Source organism: Mesocricetus auratus, unplaced genomic scaffold, assembly GCF_017639785.1.
Source record: "Mesocricetus auratus isolate SY011 unplaced genomic scaffold, BCM_Maur_2.0 Super-Scaffold_100013, whole genome shotgun sequence".
Classification (NCBI taxonomy): Eukaryota; Metazoa; Chordata; class Mammalia; order Rodentia; family Cricetidae; genus Mesocricetus; species Mesocricetus auratus.
In genome coordinates, this window is record NW_024429196.1 from 83,120,788 (window position 1) to 83,142,018 (window position 21,231).

General features: G+C 38.5%; 1 protein-coding gene across 3 annotated transcripts in view; it reads right to left on the minus strand.

The window, feature by feature from the left end:
• Window positions 1-2,084: 2,084 nt before the first annotated feature.
• Window positions 2,085-21,231, minus strand: part of LOC101837173 (contactin-associated protein-like 3) — a 148,897-nt gene continuing 129,750 nt past the window's right edge. For 2 of the 3 annotated variants that reach the window (XM_040756165.1, XM_040756164.1), the window contains exons 18-24: window positions 19,622-19,861; window positions 15,841-16,065; window positions 14,128-14,261; window positions 12,977-13,064; window positions 6,365-6,586; window positions 6,046-6,117; window positions 2,085-4,758 (exon numbers count right to left, since the gene is read on the minus strand). In XM_040756165.1, coding sequence (XP_040612099.1) covers window positions 4,637-4,758; window positions 6,046-6,117; window positions 6,365-6,586; window positions 12,977-13,064; window positions 14,128-14,261; window positions 15,841-16,065; window positions 19,622-19,861 — 1,103 coding nt within the window. In that variant the 3' untranslated portion in view covers window positions 2,085-4,636. Of the gene's footprint in view, window positions 4,759-6,045; window positions 6,118-6,364; window positions 6,587-12,976; window positions 13,065-14,127; window positions 14,262-15,840; window positions 16,066-19,621; window positions 19,862-21,231 lie in introns of those variants that run through there. The other variant, XR_005881046.1, reaches the window with a different exon arrangement.

A 21,231-nucleotide genomic window follows, 5' to 3' on the forward strand; every position in this document is an offset into this window, starting at 1 on the left:
TGGAGAAAGACCCCAAGCAACCTCGAGGCAGGGACCTTAAAGGGCAGCGTAAGGGGAATGTCTAGGGGTATGAAACAGTCTCAGGATTGGTGCACTTCCAATCCCTGTGTTGATTGGTCAACTGGTTGTTATGGCCCATAGGCCCTCCCAGGGAGGTTGCTATGTTATGCATGTCACTGTTGTGCACTGTCCATAAAGCACACCCAGAGCCCTAAAGTACAGCCCCACCAGCTAACTTCTGATTGGCTCCTTGCCATGAGGAGGGGTTCTGACCTACTAGTGACCAGGACAGGAGCAGCAAGGTCATGCAAGCACATGTTAGCCTGTAATGGCTGCTAAAATGGGAGACTGGTCACTACACTATTTCATCTGGGCTTTTCAGGTCTTGCTGGTATGGAGTCTCTAGATTCTGGTGGTGTCATATTGATCTTTCTGTTGCTGAATGTATTCTTATACTGTTGTCTTCCCATCTCTTCTTCGAGTGGGTACAGATAGGGTCTCTCCATCTCCTCTAGTCTCCCAGTAGTGTATGTGGGCCAAGACTTCAGTGTCTGAAATTCTGGATTGTCTGGCCTCTCCTGATATTCTCCTCACTCAAGAAGAGGATGGAAGGTGGGGAAGGAACCAAGAGAGAGGTGTGGTGGGACTCAGGGTCCACTCTACTCAAGGAGCAGGCCCAGAGAGATCCAAGGAGGGGGTGATGGCTGGGAGTTGGGGCTTGAGCAGAGCCCACACTCACCTCAAGCAGAGGGTAGAGCAACTCCTGAGTTTTTATTGATAATAATCAGATAAATGCTTCACCTTGGGAAAAGTGACAGAAGCAAACCCTTGAGGTGTGGATGTGGCAATATTTTTAGAACTCTCTGTTGAACATAGAAATACCTGTAAATTTTGGGTTGAAGCTTCAAAAGCATAGTTTTAGTACCTTCTCTATTTGATGTTTTTCTTTTAAAAAATCCATTCAAATTCTTCAAGTTTTTCCCTTTATGAAATAAACAAGTATCAAGCATCTAAGAAAAGCCTGCAGTGCCGCTGTTTTAGAAAGCCCATTCCCTGCCCTTTGGGGCTGAGTACTCATCAGGAGTACCACAGGCAAATACAAAAGTTCCCCATGCCCTAAGGTTCTATGTTGTTCATAGAAGGGGAAGGGAAGGTAGATATATTAGCAAACCCCTCGGGTCATGCATTTGTGAGCAGAGTACTGATTATCTTTCCAAATGAATTCCTTTTGTTACTGGTAAAAAATACTTTTGATCATTTTCAAGAAGTCACAGCTTTTACATTTTTTCAAAACCATCTCCCCAGTGGGGAAATGCCATCTAGTGATGATCACCGTGCTGATGGTTTCTGAGCGAAATGTTTGTGTGCTTCTGATGCAGGAGAAAGTTGAAATAGTAAAAACTGATGCTATAAATGACTTGCTGATAAACTTGGTTAGGAAACACTAAGTTATATAAATAAGAATTTAGCTAAAGGAGTACTGCCTCCACATGACCGGATGATACATATTGTACTAACTAGACTTCTTAGAAACTGTAGGTAAGAAGTTTGTACTATAAAGGATGACTGGGAAGTTTCTGTTAATGTTTATTCATCAAGATTGACCTCCACTTAGGCTTCACTTCCACAACAAAAGGAGGCAACCCTGATTTATAACAGGCCATTAAGGCTCTTATCATCCCCTCCCTGCCAATCAAAGAACATGCTTCTAAGGGGCAGCTCAAGGGGGGAAGTTCAGGGTTACCACTATCATTATATCCTGGTCTGCCATTAAGTACATTGTAGGAGAAACATAATGTTGTCAGGTGGGCAAGATGAACCTGGGAAATAGCTGTTAGAAAAGAAGAACACGTAAATAATTCTGGCAGTATCTTTGCTGTGTAAATCTACCATCTTCCCAAGTGGTCAGACTCGAAGTCTCCTGTTTGTTTAAATTGTTCAAAGTGTAACCTGGGGCTGGGACCTAAAATATATTTAAGGATGACAGTGTGTATAAAATACATAAGCCTAAGGTGTATATAAGCTAATAAAATATCTATTCGTTACTGGCTCCCTTTTGGGCATTAGTTAGAGTTAGACATGAGTTATATTAAACATTTCTTTCCTTTATTAATTTTTAAGTGGGTGGAGTGATTCCTCACTGGGAAGGCATATCAATGATATTACAATATGAAGTGTTTATTTTCTTCTTCAAGAACAAAATTTTTGGGAAACTGCTTTTAGTTTTATACAACAGAAGGCTGTGATTTGCAACTAACATCTATATAGCCAAAGAATGTTTAGTATTGTTTTAATTACAACAGCAAAAGTACTGAAGATAAGACTTTAGTTAGCTTATTTTAGAATACTTGTTCTCTGACAAATCTTTAAATAGTACATTCACATAGTTTTGGTCTAGCAGTCAGTAATATTTGTCCTTCTTTCATGGTATGCTTAATAACTTAAAATGAAAACTTTACAAGTTGATAAATATCAGATCATAAATAGGTAAAAATATCTTAACAGTTGACATACAATCAAGTACAGAATGCACTTACCTGAAAATATTTGTGCAAATTAGGGAAAAAAATCACCTTGTAATTTGTCTTATACAACTTTTCTTAAAATAATTTTATTTTATTTCAAAAGTTGTTATTTTACACAACTTCCCCTAAAATACTTTCCCTATTTTCTTTCAAAAATGAATTTATTTTCTAATAAAAAGTCACCTTGGAAAACTGTTGATAGATGACATGTTTGTGCTATTTGATACTTTTATTTTTTCTGTCTTGCCAAACATATGGAACAGTAGACATGGAATTTCATCTTCTGAAACCCTGTGAAATTCTAGTTTCTCAAATTTTCAATGGAATATAGATGTGTCTGTAAATGTTGTAGTGACTACATGGTACCTATATTGGCTAATAAAATGTAACTATATTTTTGTAGACTATGTCTCTATTCTAACAGGGCTTTTGAGAAAAAACCCACAGAAATATGTATTATTCATGAAGTTGTGTCTTTCACATATTACCATATGTACACACGCATATATGCAATAATACAGTATAAATAGAAAACCATCCCCCATATAAACATCAACAGAGGTGAGAATGCTAGCATTAAGATAAAGGTGATATATTCACCCTTTTAAAAATAACACAAACGAGACAGAAAGTTAGTTAATAGAGGCAATGTTGAATGGAATATTTCCAACTTTCCCAGATGTGGATGAGCTGTATAACCTAATTAGTCCTTAGCAGGTAGTTGGTATCTGGAATCTGGTGAATATAGCATCATTGTTTTTACTATAATGGGCATAAACCAAATGGTAGTCTATTTAATTACCAGATGACACTGCCTTACTATTAGTTCCTGAAACTGTCTCCATGAATTTAATTTCATCTTCTGCTCTTAGTGTGTGTAGAATCCCTAGTGAGACATACTTCAGTTAGGAGCACATTTTCAATTTGCAGTAATCTATGAGAACTTGGTCCTGTGATCATAAACTTGTGAGTAGAGTAGTAAGTTTAATGCAGATCATGCAAGTGCTGTCTTTCTTTGGAGTTAGCACCCTTCATTTTATACTGCAAAAACAACTGGACAGAGAGAATAATATACAGTATTTATGCCCAAAGCAATTCCAAAAGGAATCGGGGCTCTTCAGCTGGAGCTAACTCGTCTAATAAATTGAAAAGATATTCTCTATTTATACAGTATAGTTATAGAAATTCAAAGCATATCAGTAACAACTTTTAGAAAATAGAAATACAGAAAGACAGAATCTTTCAGTATTTGGGAGTTATGTTTGAGTTTAGTGTTGTTGAATAAGAAACAGTATATATGGCTATAAATTTAAAACATAACCATAATTTATAAAAACCTATAATTACAAATAAGACAGCAGCTTCTCTCAGTGGATATTCACTATGTTTATTGTTACCCATTAATTTTCTTTCCAATTACAAAATCCAATATTAAAATTTCATAACATTTCATACCAATTTAAACTTTGAAATTCATCAAAATATTCAAAATGGTTGGTTACCTAGAAAAAAGCAATGCACCAAAAATATTTCCAGGCCTCTCTTTGTATTGGCCAATAGACAGGAAAGTTGCTGTTAATTTTTTTTCTCTTACAGGGCACTTGACCCTGTATTCCAGGATCATGGAGAAGTAGGCTAAATAGATCTATTTTATACATGTTTTCAGAGGAACAAAAAAGGGATCCCAGATAAGCTTTCAAGTAACAACAACAAAACAAAAACAAACCAAGCAACTGTTTTACTTTGAATGAATGGAACTTCTGTCTCAGTTTTCTAAGCAGGATCATAGCTTAATGGTCACTTGGTTTCTCAGCTAAAATTTGTAACTGTTATACAAAATGAAGCCCTTTTCAGAAAAGAGCATTCCACCTGGAGGAACAACTCCACTATGATTAACAACCCCATATCCTTTCTAGTAAATTTCTGGAAGGGAAAGTTTTGGTGAGGAAAAAGGCGGCCTTCTGGAGATGCTGAGACTGTTAGTCCTCTGGAAGCTGGCGCTGGGCCCACACTGGGATGGGAGGAATGGGACTCACAAAAGGCAGGTCAGCCACAGTGTCTAGCAGGACACTGCTTCTGTTTCAACTCATACTTCACTTCTGAGAGCGGTCCTAGCACTCTTCAGTTTTTGAGACTGATGACTCATTTTTTTGTTGTAACTTTCTCTGTCGATGAACACGTATGGTTATGGCAGACACACACAGCAAAATAAATATCACAACTGCTGTTATTCCTGGAGAAGAAAAAAGAAGAACACAAATCAGAATGCTGAGCCCCAACTGGAGGCTTGGCTGATAGCACTGTTCAGAAGGTTACGTTAAAGCAAGAGTCAACACTGTGTCATATGTTGGATCTCCCAAACTCAGGGATTTTAAGGTGATGTGATTTTGTAACAATTTGATGTCATTTTCAGTTATTACTACTTTGGGATAGACCTGCTGTATTCTTCCCTAAGCACGATCTAAATGCTTTTGGATTTAAAAACGGAAACATGCACAAGTTTCTAAGACCATGTGTACCCATCAGTAAACTGGATGAAAGTTTTAAATTATTTAAAAAGTATCTAGTGCTTAACACTAAAAGTATTGTAAATGTTACTGTTAGTCTAATTAAATAGGTATATTTTGCTGATGGTGTGTGTGTGTGTGTGTGTGTGTGTGTGATGAAATTATGCAGTTACATGTAGAGTTCAAAAGACAACTGTAAGTGTCAGCTTTCATCTTCTGCCTTTTTGGAGACAGAGTTTCTCATTGTTCACTGCTATGTATGTCAGGCTAGCTGTCCCGTGGTCTTCTGGATTCTTCTTTTTTCCACCCTTGAGCTTCTTTTAAGAGTATAAAGACATGTTGTAGACACACGCCACTGTGCCTATAGGTAGGTTCTGACTGTTATGTAGGCTCTGGAAATGGGAACGCAGATCCTCATGTCTACATGGCAAATGCTTTGTCTCTTGAGACATTTCACCAGTCCATGGAATTGTTTTAAATACCTTCTATGATGCTATACTTTTGAAATAGCAGTATAACTATGGACAATTAATCTTTATTACCAAAAACTATTACATGGTATTTATTAAGTTTATGTGGATATTTGAGAGTCAGGTATAAAAGTTCCAAAATCCTGAAATCCAAGAGGTCGCAGTGACTCTCAGCCCTAGGCACACATTGAACCAGCAGTTAAGTAAGGGTAACAGATTGGGAGTCCTTGGGACTACCAGCATTAGCCTTAGGTTATACTCCACAGGCATCATATGTGCCAAAGCACAAGCCATGGTACAGATGGCTTAACTGTTGATAGCACTGTCAGTACAGTTGTTTTTTTAATTAAGAACTTGCCTATTTTGTAACTGTACTTTCAGAATCCCCAATATTACACTCAGAGTCTCTAGAGAAGGCAATTCATAAACAGTAACTCAGAAAAACCAACACACTCAAACACAGCTTTTTTAACCTGTTGTACTATATAACTCATTGTCAAAGTGATAATAATACAAGGACCAGATTGGCTTTTAGGTCTTTACCTCCGATGACCCCAGCATCACTCCTGTCTGTGTTAGGAAGGGGCTGTCTGTCTTCTATTGATCCAGAAGGACCTGCAAAAGAAAAGGGGAGAGAAGCAGAGTGCTTGTATACCCTGTCAGGAGTAGAAGGTTTCTCTCTCTCTCTCTCTCTCTCTCTCTCTCTCTCTCTCTCTCTCTCTCTCTCTCTCTCTCTCTCTCTCTGTCTCTCTTTCTCTCACTATTTCTCTCTCTGTCTCTCGTGTGTGTGCATGTGTGTGTGTGTGTGTGTGTGTGTGTGTAATGGTGGGATGGGCCAGGGAGAGAAGAGAATCACACACACCTGCACCCACAGAGGGCCCTGGAGTCTGTTCCTGCACTGCTGAGCCAGGACTCTCTGCACACTGCGCCCCAGCAGCCACTCGGCCGTGAATGGTGACACTGGCTTGACCCTGGTGCAGCGCAGCCTTCAGTGGGACTTCATGGCCAAATCGCACAGAAGAAAGGCAGCCGGTAAAGCCCTGAGCCGCTGCCTGTCTTGTGTCAGGGTCAGCGTCCAGGGGTTCTGCGGGCAGGAGAGAGGGACTTGGTCAGGACCAGAGGCAGGACTGGAGTGCCTTCCTTGTCACAAGCTCCTGGAAAGCACGACCTTCTGTTGAGTGGCCATGCCTACCACCAGAAGCTTTTTTAACCATGGTGGCTTCCAGAGGCAAAGTTGACTTTGTAATAAAATTCCGTAATGGGATGACCTTGAACTTTGGTTTGCATGTGCACTGCGGTGGATTATAGATGTGCATGACCATGCCAAGTTTGAAATTAATTAATCTTAATTTAATTTCCAAATCAGATCATTAAAACAACTAATTAAAAAATTTTACATTTTATTTGTTTATTTGTGTGTGGTGTGTACATGATGTGGAAATCAGAGAACAGCTTTCAGGCATCAACTCTCTCCTTCTACCATGTGGGGCTTGGGGAAAGAGGTTGTAACACTCTGTTAAAATACCCTTTTAATGGAACTCACAGCCAATGATTCAAGAATTTGCAGTAAAGTGACTCCAGGAAATGAAGACACAGTTCTGGAAATTCTAGTTCATTGTTTTTTCTTTTTTCTTCTTTTTTCTCTTCCTCCCCCCCTCTCTCTCTCCCTCCCTCCCTCCTTCCCCCATCCCTTCCTCCCTCCCTTCCTTCTGGTGCTTTGAGAAATAGGGTTTCTCTATGTAACAGTACTAGCTGTCCTGGAACTGACTTTGTAGACTAGGCTGGCCTCGAACTCACAGAGATCTGCTGTCTCTGCCTTCCAAGTGCACCACTGCCTGGCTCTTTTTGCTTTTCTTATTTAGTTGTTTTTGTTTGAGTCAAGGTCTCACTATGTAGCTCTTACTGTCCTGTAACTCACTTTGTGGAGTAGGTTGGTCTTCAACTCACAGAGATCCATCTGCCTCTTTGTCTCAAATGAAAGTTTTAAAGGCACATACCGCCATGACCAGATAATTAATTACTATTTGAATGATATATACTGATTATTACATTGTGTTTTTAAATGAATTGTATCTTTAAAAAACTTTGTATTGATTCTTTGTGGATTTCACATTATGCATCCCGATTCCACTCATCTCCCTGTGAGTAATTGGTCTGGCTCAAGGCTTCTGGCTTCTGATGAACTATCGATAATGGGCCCTCACTGGGACTCCTCTTGGATATCCTGTTGTTATTCTGTGTCATTGAGATCCTGCAGTTTTGGATCTGTAGGCCTAGATCCTTCATGTACTCTGGAAGTTCATAGATGAGGTGGATGTTGCTACAGCTCTGAGCCATGCCTTTTTGCTTGGGTGGGCAGAAATTGTACCTTTTTAAAGATTAAAAAAATTGTGTGTGTGTGTGTGTGTGTGTGTGTGTGTGTGTGTGCACCTGCAAGTGCCTACAGAAGCCAGAAGAGGACATCACATGCACTGGATCTGTAGTTATAGGTGTTTGTGAGCACCAGAAACAGGTGCAGGTAACTGAACTCAGGTCTTCTACAAAAGCAGTGCATACTCTCAACCGCTGAACCATTTCTTTAGCCTCTAAATGTAAATTTTTATCACCAGAGAATGTTCCATCGTGGCTTACCCCCTTGCTCTAATCTAAGCTGTCTGGTATTTCTTGAGTGCATTAGCTTTTGCTTGTTAGTTCTTGGTATACCATTTCTTTTTCAACATTGCAAGAGCATTTGACTATGTTCTGCTATAGCAATTTAATTTATTCACATTTAGTGTAGTGACATCTATCACTGATGTGATCCAAGATGACTTTACACAAATTTTAGGGGAAAATAATACACTTTTAGTAGAGTATTTTCTTATAAATATGAATGTTCATGTTAAACAACAATTTACTTTGAAGATGGTGAAGCAAGAGTGATCTTTCCCATATCCTCAATATGGCAAATTTTAAGTAGGCAAATCAAAAAGAGAAGAAATTCTTCGCCTACCCTGAATAAATCAGGCAATCAATCACAGGATGGCTGAGGAAGGAGACCAGGAGTGACTGATGTAGTCTGGGTTTAGAACTAGCACTGTGAGAAATCATTTATCAGTAGGATACATATTTTATTAAACAATTCTTACTGTAGGACATTCACATGACTTCTACTTCCCAATTGCTATGAAAAAGTTACATTGTTCAAACCTTTCATTTACCCTCTTTTTAGCTGATGATCTCTATAACAAAAAAGCACTCATTCCTAGCCTCTCTGCTCCTCTTTCTCTACTTGTGATCTTGCATCTAGATCACTTCAAGTGCCTGTTTTCTACTTTTAAACATGTTCTTGAATAAATCCGCCTTTGCATAAATACCTTGTGATGTTTGCTGTTGACATTCTTAGGGTAAGTATAGACTTCATGACAGAGAAATAGATCTATAGTCATTGAATTTGAAAGACCAGCACTTGAGATGAAATGTATTTGAGGTAGGGCTGTCTTCCCAGAGCACTGTCATGTTGAATAGGTTCTCACAAGGTACCACTTAATTGAACTAAAATAAATGACTAGAGAAGTAAGAAAATGGGAAGTCTTATACATGGTGCAATAAGTTAGACACATAAATTCATTATGATTCAAACCAATTAATATGAAGTAAAATTAAAATTTCAGTCTCTCAATGGCACCGGCTACATTTCAAGAGTTTGAAGATCTCAAACAACAAATGATCCTCACTGACTCCCAGTTAGTGATTTACTTTGGAAAAGTCTCAGTTTTCCATTAAAGGAATGCCTACAAATAATTTAGTCTAGTTGACTTATTTTTAAGATGAATTAAAGAAGGGTTAACTCATATATTTAACATTTCATCTTCCTTTAAAAATGTAAAATCTCATAACTCACTGAATTTTAAAGATTCTTTATGTGGATTTACTCTGCAACATAGGAAGGGTGTACTATGTCTGAGTGTCTCTGCAAGTTTTATCAGGTAAACCAAGAAACACAAGGCTGGACAGCACTTCACCTAGGTTATTTCTCCAGTTTGTGTTTGAAACAAACAATATTGAAGTGGTAAGTTCCTCTTTCCTTTTAGGATGAAGAACAGTCTTCCTTACTCTTTCTACAGAAAAAAAAATCCATGGATTCCCCATGCTCCATGTTATTCGGCAGCAATGCAAACCCACAAAGCATTCATTGATCTGCAATTCTGCCATTTCCCCCAAAGAGTTATAGAAAACCCTGGAAATAACTGGTGCTTTTGAGGCTCATGTGGCATGAGTAGTGGAGACCTTCCTCTCTGGCTCAGGAGGCTTATGAAACTTGCCAGAATCCATAAATCAAGTCAATTACAGGCTGACATAACTTGTAAAAGATAAAAGTCAAACCCTGGGTTATCATACAGCATCTTTTCTAAATAAAGAGAGTGCTTTATAGAGAAAGGTGACATAAAATGCATAGATCAAGTAACTTAAATTGTTAAAGCTATAGTCTTGTATGACATTCTTTATGGAATTCAAAAGATCATTTCTATACATTTTTTTGTTGTTTTTGAGATTGCATCTGTGACTCTGACTGGCCTGAAGTCACTATATAGACCAGGCTGGTGTTGAATTCATAGAGATCTGCTTGTTCTCTGCTCAGCAAATGCTGAGATTAAAGATGTACACCATCATACCCAGATCTAAAAACATTTAATGACCAACACTGTTTGGCATTCCCACATGCCTGTAGTTATAATATATATGTAAAAGCTACTGCGCTATTTTCTGGTGAAAGACAAAAAAGATACATCTTTAGATTCTGAGATTTCTATTCTGTTTTGGTTTATGTCTTTTTAAAGATTGCAGTTTAGGGCCCCAGCAGTTAAGAGTACTGCCTGCTCTTGTAGAGGGCTCAGGTTCCCTTCCAGCACCCACACAGTGGCTTGCAACCATCTGCAACACCTATTCTGATATCCCGGGGGCACCAGAGACACATGATTTACAAACGTACATTCAGGCACAACAGCCATATACATAAAATTAATTAAGGCAAGAAGACAGTGGTTTTAAAAAGAAGAAAGCAACAATGGTAATACCAATAATAACAAAATGGAGACAATAATGTCTCATGTATCTTTGAGTATTCATGCTCTTCACTTATTTGTGGGTTTTTTTTGAGACCTGGTCTTTATATGTATCCCAAGATGGTCTTGAACTCATTAATATAGCCAAGGTTGGTTTCAAGCTCACAATTCTCCTACTTCAGCCTCCTGTGTCAGAATTACAGATGTGTGCCACTACATCCTGCTAAATGTTCACATTCTTTAATACTCCATCTCATTAAATTTTAGTTAGGTAGAGAATATGAAAGTGAAATTTACACTTAAATGGTTTAAAAGTGAATTCATGTTGAGATGATCAACCTGAATGGTCTTTATAGAGAAAGCATGTTAATTATAGTTAATCGTGACCTATTTTCTAAAGCATGATAAAATGATATTGAGTACGATAAATATTTTGTTATAATTGCTCACTTATCAACTCATGCTCCCTATTAATTCTTAAGTTTAGGGAGAATGTGTGAAGAGTCCCTCCTATTTGCTAAGTTTGTTTGGTGCCTAACAAAGTGTGTGTTCACCAAATATTTTCCAACAAATGAATAAGAATTCCATAGACTGTGAGAATCAATGTTGATGATTTACCCCTGAGCAATCTGGGTAAATTTCTTTGGAATATTATTAGTTCCCTACTCAACTTGTTGGTCTATCTTATTGTAAATTAAAGGAGCAAAAATTCTTTTAACTATAAGTTTTAGTATAAACCAGGCATTGGTGGCACATGTCTTTAATCCCAGCACTCGGGAGGCAGAGGCAGGTGGATCTCTGTGAGTTCGAGGCTAGCCTGGTCTACAGAGCGAGTTCCAGGACAGCCTCCAAAACAATACACAGAAACCCTGTCTCAAAAAACCTAAAAAAAGTTTTAGTATAAAAAATAATCATATAATTATTAAGTGATTTGGAAGTAGCAAAAGGCTTAGAGCAGAACTCATCCTAAAATAGATGTCTAATATATGAAATGCTTTATTGTGATTTTGATTATTACTTCTATTTCAAAGTATAGACAAAGTAGAAAAGGTGAATATAATTTAGGGGGAGTGAGTCATTTACAACAGGTTATATGCTTCTTTGCTTAATTTGAGTTCAAAAGCTTTGTTTGTTTCTGTTTTGGGTCTCATTACACAAGCAGGATGGCCTCAAACTTGTAATCCTCCTGCCTCTGCCTTTCAAGCTCTGAAATTATAGGCATGTACTACCATACCTGGAGTTTGAACCTAAATTTTTAAAGATGAATTTTGTTATTTGTGTATGTGTGAATGCAAGTGCTCCTGTGTGTCTTAGGGTTTTTATTGCTTTGATAAACACCGTGACCAAAAACAACTTAAGGAGGCAAAGATTTATTTAATTTTATGCTTTCACATCACAACCCATTATAGGAGTTGGTGCAGGAACTTAAGGCAGGTGTCTGGAGGCAAGAACTGGAGGGGTGCTGCATACTGACTTGTTCCTCTAGTCTTGCCCAGTCTGTTTTCTTCTATTGCTAAGGACCCTTTACCCAGGGGTAGCACTGCCTCCAGTGGGCGGGCACTTCTTTATCAATTAAGAATCCAGAAAGTGCCCCCACAGACTTGCCCACAGGCCATCTGATGGAAGCATCTTCTCCACTGAGGTTCGTCTTCCCAGATAACTCCAGTTTGTGTAAAGGTGACATAAAACTAGCCAGGACATTATGGAAGCCAGAAGAAGATGATGGATCGCCTAGAGCTGGAATTACGGGCAACTGTGAACAGCTGGACATGGGTGCTGTTATAATGCTGGGATTATAGATATGTGCCACCATGTTCAGTTAAAAATAGGTGTTTTTCTTTATAGAAAGATTCATTTCCTTGGCTACCAAGATATCACATTTAAAGCTAAGCTGGGGCTTAAAATGTTACCCTCTCAGTACCATAACCAAATACTATGTCTTCCTCCCATAAAACAGACAGTTATGAATGTAGTTTAAAATCATCCAAGACAGACATCTGAACAAGCAGATTTGGGTGGAGTACATTCTGTTTCCACCTGCTGGGAAAATTGAGCGTTTCTTCCTTTCGTTCAGCTCACAGGTACTTTTATTACTTGATGAGAAGTCCCTGGGGTTGGTGCTGAAACTGCTCTGGTGTTTTCACTTTTCAGGAAGAGTCAGAGGAAGAGCAGACTCATTATGCATAACTGTGACTGTTAAGTGAGGCTCTTTCAAGGGATGACTCTGTCGATCTGCCAGACAGCACTTTCTCGTGATTGTACATGCACTCAACATGAGTACAATCTGTACCTTGATTGCCACTCACTGTGAAATAATTATTGAAACAAGACAAAGAGCTTCTTGCAGCATAACGAATGCTTCCAGAGCCTGTGACATGACACTTATGATGTAAGTTTTTTTCCCAGGGGAAGCTCTGCCTTCCACTTACCTAAAATCTTTCCCAATATAAGCGATTTGACAGCATTGAATTCAGTCCCTGAGGACAAAATGACTTGTCTCTTTGCACTCTGGTTAACCTAGAAGATATGCCCACAGGAAGCAAATGAGAGAGGGGAGGGGGAGACAAACAATAAGTCACTTACTTGTAACTGCTGCAAGGAAGCTTTAAAAATCACCTTTAAACAGGATATTGAGTGGGAGGCTATCTTGTAAAGCTTGTACACCCTCCTGGCCTCTGGCCCTACCCCTACTCTACTTTTCCTCATAATGGATCCTAAGTGGCAGAATCACAAAAGGATAGAATTGGTTGCTTTATTTTTAATTTATTTTATTTTTATTTATGTGGTGTGTGTGTGCAGAGAGAGAGAGAGAGAGAGAGAGAGAGAGAGAGAGAGAGAGAGAGAGAGAGAGAGAGAGAGAGAGAGAGAGAGAGAGAGAGTTCAGTGCCTGTGGAGGCCAGAAGAGGATATTAGATCATCTGGAGTTAGAGTTACAGGCAGTTATGAACTTCCTGGCAAAAGTACTGAGAATGAAACTCGGGTCCTCTCCAAGAGCAGTGTGTGCTCTTAACTGATAAGCCATCTTTCTAGCCACAGACTCAGTTGCTTTAAACTTCAAAACTCATTCCCTGGAGGAAAAATGGCATATACTGTTAAAAAACAGAGTTTTATAAATAGACTTAAAATATATTTTCCTTCACATGGCAGAGAAAATTAGCTTACTCCCTTTCCTCATTTATCCTCATTTTTTAAGTTTCTCATGTTTAATTTGGTACAGTATACATTCTCTTATAATCACACAAGGATGTGTTACCATTGAAACAGTAATGGACAAATTCTACCCGTATTTACCATGATAAACTATACATTTCCTTACTGAATAAAGTGAAACAACTAAGGACAGTTTGACATTTCAAAGGGCTACAGTGTAATCACTTTGGAAGAGTTGTTGGCAAACAAACAAGACAAAATAAACATCTTTTCCCAACCTCCCGCATCTTGGCTACCTTTGGCTTTCCATCCTTCACTTATGGAAAAGGTGGAATAGATTGCTTTTTAGTAATGTTCATTATTGATTTCTTGACCTTTAATTATTCATTCTTATAGCCTACTTGTGGTTATGTTTCTTTGGGGCTGTTACCTCTACAGAGACGACTGCTTCTTCTCTGTGGATCGCCAGCTGGTGAAAGTGTCCATCTGCTAAGTTTCTAAGGTCAAAGTAAAAAACATCTGCATTCTGATGTCTGTCTAGCTTGTACCTCACTTGCAAACTTCCTAAAGAGGAAAATAATGACATTTTGAATTATAATGACAGTTTCGAGAGCCCTTGGTGTAAATTCTAGCGTACTGCCAGGATTATTCACTAAGTACATTTTTAGATGTATTTAGCATTGACTTGAAAGCACCTAAGAATTAGTGTTCTTGCAGTAGTGATTACTTCAGGGCTGTCTGTGAGTCAAGATATGCCACATTTTAAGGTGAAAGCCAGATGCAATTTCCAAAAATTTCTTAAACAAAGGGTTAAATCACACATATGAAAATTCGGGACTGAAATCTAAATCATGACTATGACATTTGTTTGTAGAAATTACAGAAATATGTGCTATACAGTCCTATGTTTAACTGCAATAATTTTATTACAATGACTTTAATAAAATGTATTTCATTTAAAATGACTCTATAAACCGTATTTTTCTAAAATTCTTTTAAATGGTTAAAACACAGAGAAAGGAGTTTGTTAGAAGACACGTATGTCTATCCTACATAGACTCACCTTAACTGTCCATATCCTACAACCTTCATAAAGCCTTGGTCTGTATAGAAATTACATATTTTAGATTTAACAGACTTGCACTCTGGGTTATAATCCAAGTGTGGAAACTAGGACTGCCCCAGTTGCCACTAGTAGAAGGACTGCCATTTGCTCTAACTGGCTTCTCCACCACTAATGAGATAAAGAACTATTGCCGTTGTAGATTGTTTATAGGGATTAGCTTTTATATAGTTTTATTGTATCACCTACATTAATGACTCTCTAATTTACCTAGAGTAAGCTGAAGATAATGCCCAACATCCAATATCTTATTTCATAATGAACTATAAAACAAACTTTTTGTGGTATTAAAGAGATCTTTTCAATAAGTATTTCATACCAAATCTATACAACTATAAAAGCTACTTAATTTAATTTGGAATGGTAACGAGGGACTTGGTAGACAGTGAAAAGATTAGGTAGATTAATGCACTTTTCTCTTAAACACTTAAGATGGCTGACTTCCTGGTTCTTTCCCTCTGTAAAAAGAAAGACTTGGTGAGTGGAGGGAACTGTTTGGTGAAACTTTCAAATCTCCCACAAGGGGGCTCATGGTGTGAACCAATTAACTCTCTTTTTTTTCTGGATTATTCAATTTCTTTTGATAGTTCAAACTGTCCAATTCTGAGGGGAAAGGGAATTTATCCTCTTCCCAAAGACATAAAATTTGGCTTTGCCATACAAAATTTGGAATTCCAATCTCTGGACTTCCTCCTCACTTGTGGTGAGAATGTCTTTGCATGCTTTGCTGTGCATCAGCTTCCACTTTTATTAAAATTTATTTGTTTGCTTTGACTATGATTGATTTCCTGGAGAAAATGAACCAGACCCAATTACCCTTAGGTGGTAACAGCAGCTTAAGGTGTGGCATCCATTGTGGATAGTCCTGAAATACTGAAGTGGAAGCCATGTAACTTTTTTTTTTTTGGTAGAATAGACCTTATAACCCTATTTTTCTAGTTAATGTTTTTATGTTTTTTATTATTTTCTTTGCTTTATGTTACTTGTTTGATTATTTTAGTTCCCTCAAAAGATATTCACCATTGTTGGCCAGGATAACTGAAAGGTATTCCTCAGAGAAAGAGCTCACATAAAGCAATAAGCATGGTGTCCGTGTGGTTCGGAAGCTCAGCGTGATGGTTTCTCTGGACAGTATGACATCCCCATGTAATGAAGAAGCCAGGGAACTGGTGTTTTCACTTAGGGTGGAATGTTCTTGAAAATTATAGGTCAGTGAGGAACCAGTTTCAAAATACGCAGAAATCTCTAGAATGAAAAACATGTATTTTTTATGTTAACACAATGAAAGCAACAAAAATGTCAAGTGAAATATATTTAAAGAATGACTCCAATCTGTAAATATCTTGACGAATAATGCAATGAAATGTTTTCCTGTTTTGATTTTCCCACTTTTCAAATGTTAAGGAAGTGACGTTTAAAAAAGTAATGATTCTTGATATATCAAAAATCTAGAATGGAGAAGCAAGTATCAGAGGCACTGAGTCACCCCAGCAACCCCAGGATGAAGCCAGTATCATCATGGTTTATGATATTATGAATGTGCTCTTAGGTTTGGTTTGCAAGATTTTATTAGGAAATTTTGCATTTATGTTCTTCAAGGAAATTGTTCTACTGTTTTCTAAATGTCGCTATTTGATTTTGGTAACAAGGTAATAAATGCTAGTGTAATAGAACTAGCTTGATGCTCTTGCTGCTGTGAGCTAGGCTGCTTTCCCATCTCCTCATTCCCTGATCTGGTCCTCTTGCCATAAGCCCTTTTTAGTTTGTCAGTGTCCAGACCTGCCTCCCAGGGCTGCCTCATTTGGGTTGAGGCAGGTTGAATTTAAGATCCCTGGCTTGTGAATATATTCTCTCCTAAGGTGGCTCCTTGTCATTGCCTTTACAGAGTGACAGAAAGGGATTCTCCTCTACTGCTGACTACACACCACAGTAATCACTGTCTCAGAAAAGCAGCTTCCTATTTGAGGCTTTGGAGGACTGAGAACTTTCCTAGGAATGCCAGAGCCTTTTTGTTCCAGGCTGCCCAGCTGACGCTTGGGTAGGCTTGCTTCTTCACAGTGTCACATTTCTTTTCTTCACACTCCAATTGTCCCATTACCACCTCTATGAATTTCTGAAATCGTTCCTCTCCTTTTCTCTTTGGAATGGAGCTTTTCTTTTTGACTCACATGGAAGCAAACTTCTAGCCCAACATTTTATTTTATTTATTTACTTATTTATTTTTGCTTTTTCGAGGCAGGGTTTCTCTGTGGCTTTGGAGGCTGTCCTGGAACTAGCTATTGTAGACCAGGCTGGTCTCAAACTCACAGAGATCCGCCTGCCTCTGCCTCCCGAGTGCTGGGATTAAAGGCGTGAGCCACCAACGCCCGGCGCTAGCCCAACATTTTAATGTAAGTCCTAGAAATTTTTTCTATGCCAAAGATATTTCTCAAATTTATTATTCAGCAAGGTCTTGGAATGTAACTTAGTGGTAGAGTACTTGGCTAGAATGCAGGAAGTCCTGGATTCAAACATACCACCACAAAATAGATAAACAAAATATAACAAAATAAAAATGTTAAAATGAATATTTGAGATAGGTATATGACTTAGTTGATAGAGTGCTTAGCTAACATGTGTGAGGTCTCTAGTTCAGTCCCCAGAATTTAGGAAGTAGAGACAGAAAGATGAAAAACTCAAGGTCATATTTGGGTATACAGGGAATTTGAGGCTGTCCTAGGTTATAAAACATGTTTAAAGTTATAATTATTATCATTTATAAAATAAAAATAAAAGATATGGGGAATTTATGTATAAAACACTCTTTATTCATTAGAGAGCCATTTCTCATTTACCCACAGCATGCCTAGTGTAATTTTAGGTTATGAGATAGCATTGAGAATGATCCTCTGTGTTGATGTCTATATCAGAATTATATGACTTGCTGTCACAGACAGTGTAATATAATAAATAAATGACCCAGAGATAGATATTGGGGTTCAAACTCCAAGCTGAAGATTAGAAAAGCAAAGTGGAGGGCCACTAGCACTTACTACTACCTCAGGCTGAATCAGCTGGTTATGCTGCCTCTCTTCTGCATGGATGTAGAATCTTGAGACTAAATGTCTTCATATCTTCAATTTGGCTAGAGAATGAATGCTAGATACTGAGACCTTGTTCCTGTCTTATATACCTCCCAAATGCTGGGATTAAAGGCATGTGATCCCAGGTGCTGAGATCTCTTTATATGAGTTGTTTTTCTTTAGGACTGGATCAAATTTGTGTAGATCTGGGTGGCCTTGGACTCACAGAGATCCATCTACCTCTTAATCCCAAGTCCTAGGATTAAAAGTGTGTACCACCACCTTCTAGTTTCTGTCTGCTGGCATTAAAGGTGTGTGTCTGATTTCTATGGCTTGTGGCTGACTTTGCTTTCTGAATCTGCCTCCCGAGTGCTGGGATTAAAGACGTGCGCCACCACCGCCCGGCAATTTTTCCTTCTTTAGCAATCAAAAAACTGAAAAACACAATAGCATACAGTATCCAAACTTTCTTTGTATTTTCCATCTTTATGTGGCTTATTTATTTATCTATTATTATTACTCTATTTCTTTTACTTTTATTTCTTTATTTATTTCTCTGAGACAGGGTTTCTCTGGAAATCTGCCTGCCTCTGCCTCTGCAGCAAATCCTACCAGCGTGTGCCACCACAGCCGGATTCTCTATTTATTTACCACTGTGCCGTTTCTTTCTCTCTCTCAATCCTACGTATATTTTTAAACACACTGTAAACCTTTAGAGGTTTTTCTTTATCCAAGTCTGACTTTACTGTAAATATTCATGTTTTTTTGGCCACGTGTCTGTCTTATCTGTTAAAACCAAGGCTGTTTAAACTGCAGTTTTTCCAAGATGGTGGGCATAAGCGTGATTCCAGCTCACTGCTTCAGTCTATGCTGACATCCAGCAAAAGCTGCCGGCTTGGAGATGTGGTCACTGCCACTTCCAGCTGTACATACACACCTTTCAATTGTTAGCAGAGCTTCTTAAAAGAACCTTGCTTTTTTTTTATGCTGAGTCAGGAAGACTCCCTTAAGCGACCCATATGAGTCTCTGCTTGCCACTAGCAAAACAGAGTCCACCTGAGAAAAATGCTGCTACCAAAAAGCCGTGCTTCTCTCTGTTCTTTTGTTTCTAAATTCCCTTTTATACTTTTGTCATTTTACGTGGAAATTCATGATCTCACTCCTGATCACCATTTGTAGAGTAAAGCCTTTTCCTTGCCAGCCACTTTGGTTTTTCCCCACCAGTTGCCTGGGCTCTGCTGCGTTGTAGTCCCCAAATAACACACAAGACTCTGTATTAATTATGAAGCAGTTTCAAGGGATCCTACTACCTATTCTGGCTGTTTCAAGCCCTGCACTCATGTGTATGGACACACACACACACACAATTAAAAATAAATATTTTTAAGGAAAAATTCCTTTTATGTTACCTTGAGTGTAGTGATAGATGACAATGATGCTTAGATGGTTTGAAAGCCAGAACAATTTGAGGGCAGAACTCTGGAAACCAGATTGTTCTGAGAACATTAGCACTGTGCACAAGACAGGAGTAGAACTAAGGGCTTCCAAAAAAGGGAACCCAGAGAAGGTTGATCTATGGAACAGCTTTAGCTCCCCAAAGATATTCATAAACCTTCCAAATTTAATAGAGAATGTAATGAGATTCTAAGGTAAACAACTGCATCATCTTATGCTTTCTTTATAAGGCCCGATACTAGAAGCGTCCCAAATCTCCACGAATTATATCTTGACATACTTACCACGTGAGCACAGTGGCCCATCGTAGGCAGAGAAGGCACAATCACAAGTAATTCCATTGTGTTTCTCTTGACATTTCCCACCATTGCGACACAGGTGTCCATAGCTGCTGCAGTGGCCCAAGCATCCTGGCTCCACTCCTGGTGTCATTGTGGCCCTTCCTTCTAGGTCCAACACCATTCCATTCAGCTGCAGAGACCGGATACAGCCCAGGAAGCCCCTCTGCCTGCTGGCTGTCCCCCCTATAAGGGAAACACTGCAAATACAAATGTGTTCCTTGGTATTTTACAGGTCTTATAGAAAGAGGCAAGAAAAAAAATTGAAATTTGTCAGAAGCATTCTTTGCATAGAAAATGGTGAAAATTTACATTCAGCTTATAAAAATATTGACATTGGTGAATGTTTGTTATAAAATATTCTTTAGCCTCCCAAAATATAAGCCACATAAACATCATTTTACTGGTGTTTATGAGCAGCGATACACATTAGAATGGTTACATGTGATCTTTCAAATTCTTCACGATAATGTCAATATATTCTGTTAATTTCTCACTTGGGTAAGCTGTCAAACCACAAGAAGATACTAGGATGCAAAGCCAGGAAAGCTGGAGGAAACTGTGCTAACTTATCCAATCTGTGCCTTACTCCATCCACCTGTCTCCAAGGATACAGTGTTAGACATAAACTGAACACCTCATACACAGATGGTTTATCATGTCAAACATGAATGCTAAAAATCTGTTTTAGGCTTTCAATACTATCTGGGTAAACATTATAGTAAGTGATGTTATGGTGTTATATTATTCTGTGAGCTGCAGATTATAGAGCTCCCCTCCAGAGACTCTGATACAGTCAGTGTAACACAAGCTTTAATTATTAAGATCAATTAGAACTCATGTTACAAGTTGATGTATGGCAGGGACCCACAATCTAAACATCAAATGACTTCATGTGTGATTGTAAGAGCAACAATCCCTCTGCTGGACTCTACAAAGTACTGCACCTAAGATGCTTGGCCTCCAACTTGGCACAGCTGGGCGGTGGCGCTAACCTAAAGAGGTAGGGCCTGGTAGGAAGTTTCTATGTCATTGTAGGCATGATAGCAGTTGAGATTGTGGAGTCTTGATTAGTTCTACAGTCTCACTTTTTTGACCCAGGGAGCACTTTTTCATCCATTTGTTCCCACTATGTTGTACAAAACCCACCTACCTCAAAAACCTTACTCCAATGGGCCTGCCTAGTTCTGGATTGATCAAAGTCTAGAAGGGACCACTTTTTAAATTTTGTTTATTACATTTTATTTATTTATTTTGTAAGTAGGTTGGGGTGGCATGAGCTATGGTGCATATATGGAGTTCAAAGTATAACTTGTGGGGCTCTCCTTCTACCAGGTGGGACTTGGGACTAGAACTCAGATCATTAGGTGTGGTAGAAAGTGCCTTTACCTTTTGAGCCATCCTGGTGGCTCTGCATCATCTCTTATCCTTTTACGATGATTAGCTAGGCATTCCTTTCAGAAATGGAAAGCTAGTACACATAATTCACTGATGTCTTCCTTCCTTTGGGTAGTTTGATGGTTTTGAGTCCTTTGAAGAAGTATCATCTCATCCTA